Source organism: Olea europaea, chromosome 13, assembly GCF_002742605.1.
Source record: "Olea europaea var. sylvestris chromosome 13, O_europaea_v1, whole genome shotgun sequence".
Taxonomy (NCBI): Eukaryota; Viridiplantae; Streptophyta; class Magnoliopsida; order Lamiales; family Oleaceae; genus Olea; species Olea europaea.
Genome location: NC_036249.1, coordinates 8,088,604 through 8,091,744, shown reverse-complemented (window position 1 = coordinate 8,091,744; position 3,141 = coordinate 8,088,604). Strand labels below are relative to the sequence as shown.

Genomic DNA, 3,141 nt, shown 5'->3' with positions numbered 1-3,141 from the left:
TAGAATATTTTATTGTATGAATGTGTAGTAAAAAATGAGTATGTAGAAAAAAGAGTTTTGAAAGAATGGGAGACCAACAAGGGGAAGTGTGTCACTCAAGAAGATTTTTTTTGATAGGTATGTCACTCAAGAAGATTTCGCTAAGATATCAAACATATCATATAAGGAAAAAGGAGCCGGTGGTGCTCCCCTCCACTGCCATTCCATTGAAGATATAGAATGGCTGGTGTCTAAAGGTGCTTGATTGATAAAGGAAGATTCAATGTTCGCAGGTCAAATCGCTCACATTGGGTCATCATTGCTAACACGCGCATGGGCTTGATGAATAGGAGTGTCATTTTTCACTGAAACTTAATCTGAAGAAGATATCTGATCACATGAATCAAGAAAAGGGTCCTATAACATCTCCCTATACAGGAAGTTGCCGATGTTAAAAAGGAAGGCATTACTGAATATAATACCTAGCTGAAGCTTCAGGTGGAAAGCAGACCCGATTTTATGAAATCTAGGATTTATGTTAAGATGAAGCTGCAAACCACTGACTAATTCAGCAAAAAAAATGGTTTAATATGTTGGATTTTGGCTTTGTCCTTATTTTATGTATTAAACTTTTTATGTGTCGTTCTAGCCATGAAGACCTTTTAGTTGACAGTTTCAAAGGCTATCCATGATAACCTGCAAAGTGAATTATAGGATGGCAAAAGGTATCGAGTAGGGTTGAAATGTATACCGTAAAGATAAGAGAAGACAACCAAAATACTGTTCAACAGATAGATAACGCAAAACTCATGGAAATTATTATTCATGCAAGAAAACAAACCTTAATGTGTCTCACTGAGACTGAACATAAATAAGAAAGAGCATAATTCTTAAAAATAGATGTAGACATTGGATTCAAATTATATTGAAAGTAGTCAATATTTCATGTATATTTTAAGAGGCATCTTAGCAAAAATAGCAAAGAGAAATTTCCAAACACGCTTCTATCTCTACATATGTTAATAATTTAATAATTATCTTTCTAGGAACTGCTTAACAAGACTTATCATACAAATCATTAGATGAAAGCACTGGCAGATCAAAAGGAGTGGGAGGAGGCAATCCCTACACCCCTTCCCCTGAAAATCCAAGCACACATCTTGGGTCCATCACCAGTAGAACAGGATAAAAGTTATTGCCGGCAATCTTTCTGAATGAGAACCGACGACAGAAGACTCCCTTACTGGTAATCAGTTGTATTCTGGAAGGCACTCAGATTAGATTGTTACTTTAGTTGAAGAGTATCATGTCTCTTTTTTAACATCAAAAACTAAAAGAAGAAGAAAAAAACCTTCGTTGTCAATTTAGACACACGTGATGAAAAGGATTCAAGTAAAATATGAAGAACAAGCACTTCCACGGACAAGTGGAGGAGGGAAACGTGCGAAACATCACGAAAGAAAATATGAATTGGCAAATGAATATCGTTAACTGTAACACTTCTCACACAGTTCTAGAAGGACAACTTACAAAAGAAGAAAAACCATTAATAATGATAACCAAAATTTCTCCTCAAGATCTCGTTCAACATACTTTCAACTTCCTGTTGAACTATAACAAATTTCAGTCTCAAAAAACGACTTGAATCATTATTTGTTACCCTAGAATAAGTACTTCTTTCAGCTCTCTCTCACTTTCTAAAACATAATGAATATATGGTTTGAAGTTCTTATATTACATTCAATAATATTTCCCACCACGTCTTGATGCGTGTTAAATAAAACAACTCAAATATATACAACACGCTGATTAAAGAAATACAAGTACACCAGGATTTCAGTAACTCAATACACAAAAGTAAAGCCAGCATAAATAGGTGTCATACCAAGCTTTGGGGAGCTTATCGGAAATGCTATCCAACGACACAGCCATGAGCATCGGGCGACCTAGCTGCAGCAGTTCGCCACTCGAATGCACAATGAAGGACGATGAATTTTTATACTCTACAAAGAGGTATATTCCATATCCAACCATGGCCAGACCCACAAGGGCTAACAAGAAGTTCACCAGCTTCAAGAGGCACTCCAAAAACCCCTTACATGCCATTTTCTAGTTCTTAGTATGATGTGTCACCCTTTATAAGGTTGGTACTTGAACTATCCCTTCTAGTGCATAAAAGTAACTCCTCTGTTCCACACACCATAAATCCACAAAGCAGTTCCTCATTAATAAAAGATAATTAGGTTAAAAAAAAAAAAAAAAAAAAAAAAAAAAAAAAAATTTTTNCGCGAGACTATGATTCCGGGTAACAGTATATCAAAACCTATTGAATTTCTACTCACCCAATAACAGGGCAGTGGTGTGACGGGTTGGGGTGTTCTCTAATAAGCAGTTTTGCCGAGAGACTGTTGATATGGGAGCTTACGATTTTTTTGGATAAATTCCTCATTTTTGAAAAAAATCTTTATTTTATAAATTATAATTGGATTTTACGATTTTTTTGGATAAATTCCTCATTTTTGAAAAAAAATCTTTATTTTATAAATTATAATTGGATTTTATCCTTGTCGGCTTGTCCTTGGAACATAAATACATAAATAAATTCAAGAAGCTTCTTGTTCAGCTGAATGGGATTGTGGTGATGTGAAAGGATGCCACGTTGTGTCCCAGCTGCTTGGGTACTGAAGCAGACGATGAATCTCCTCTTTTAAAAAAAAAGTCAGCAAAGACTGCAAAAAGCTTATCTCGAGCACACGATGCTTCTGCTGTTTGCGCAAGCCTAATGCTTACAGGAGGCACATTTTTAGGTTTCTGGTCGGCTACATATGTTGTCTTTGAAGATCCTTGTGCAGCTATGGCTATGTGGACTTCTTGCGTACGATTCTTTTGCTGTTAGATTTCTGTTATTCGTACAAGTATTCCATCCAGTCACTAATATATATATTTTTTAAATTTTATTTTAAATTATTAAATGGAGATTTTTTTATTTTTTTTTTCCGTCCTGCTTCCCAAAAATGCCCAACGAGGTGAAGATGGTAATGGTTGCTTAGATCCCGCCTCGCCCGTTGCATTATCTACATACGGTAATAGCACTATATAGGTTTATATAGGTTTTTATTATAAATAGGATAGTATTTTCTTTCTTTTCCTTTTATATATATA

The 3,141-nt window shown here is 35.2% G+C and overlaps 1 protein-coding gene across 2 annotated transcripts in view; it reads right to left on the bottom strand.

Moving 5' to 3' along the window:
* The window catches only part of LOC111407488 (tobamovirus multiplication protein 2A-like), a 7,247-nt gene extending 4,811 nt beyond the window's left edge, over positions 1-2,436 (bottom strand). Inside the window, exons 1-2 of one of the 2 annotated variants that reach the window (XM_023036992.1) lie at positions 2,266-2,436; positions 1,865-2,169 (exon numbers count right to left, since the gene is read on the bottom strand). In XM_023036992.1, the coding sequence (XP_022892760.1) occupies positions 1,865-2,085 (221 nt within the window). In that variant the 5' untranslated portion in view covers positions 2,086-2,169; positions 2,266-2,436. The remainder of the gene's footprint in view (positions 1-1,864; positions 2,170-2,265) is intronic. The other variant, XM_023036993.1, reaches the window with a different exon arrangement.
* Between the last annotated feature and the right edge of the window lie 705 nt (positions 2,437-3,141).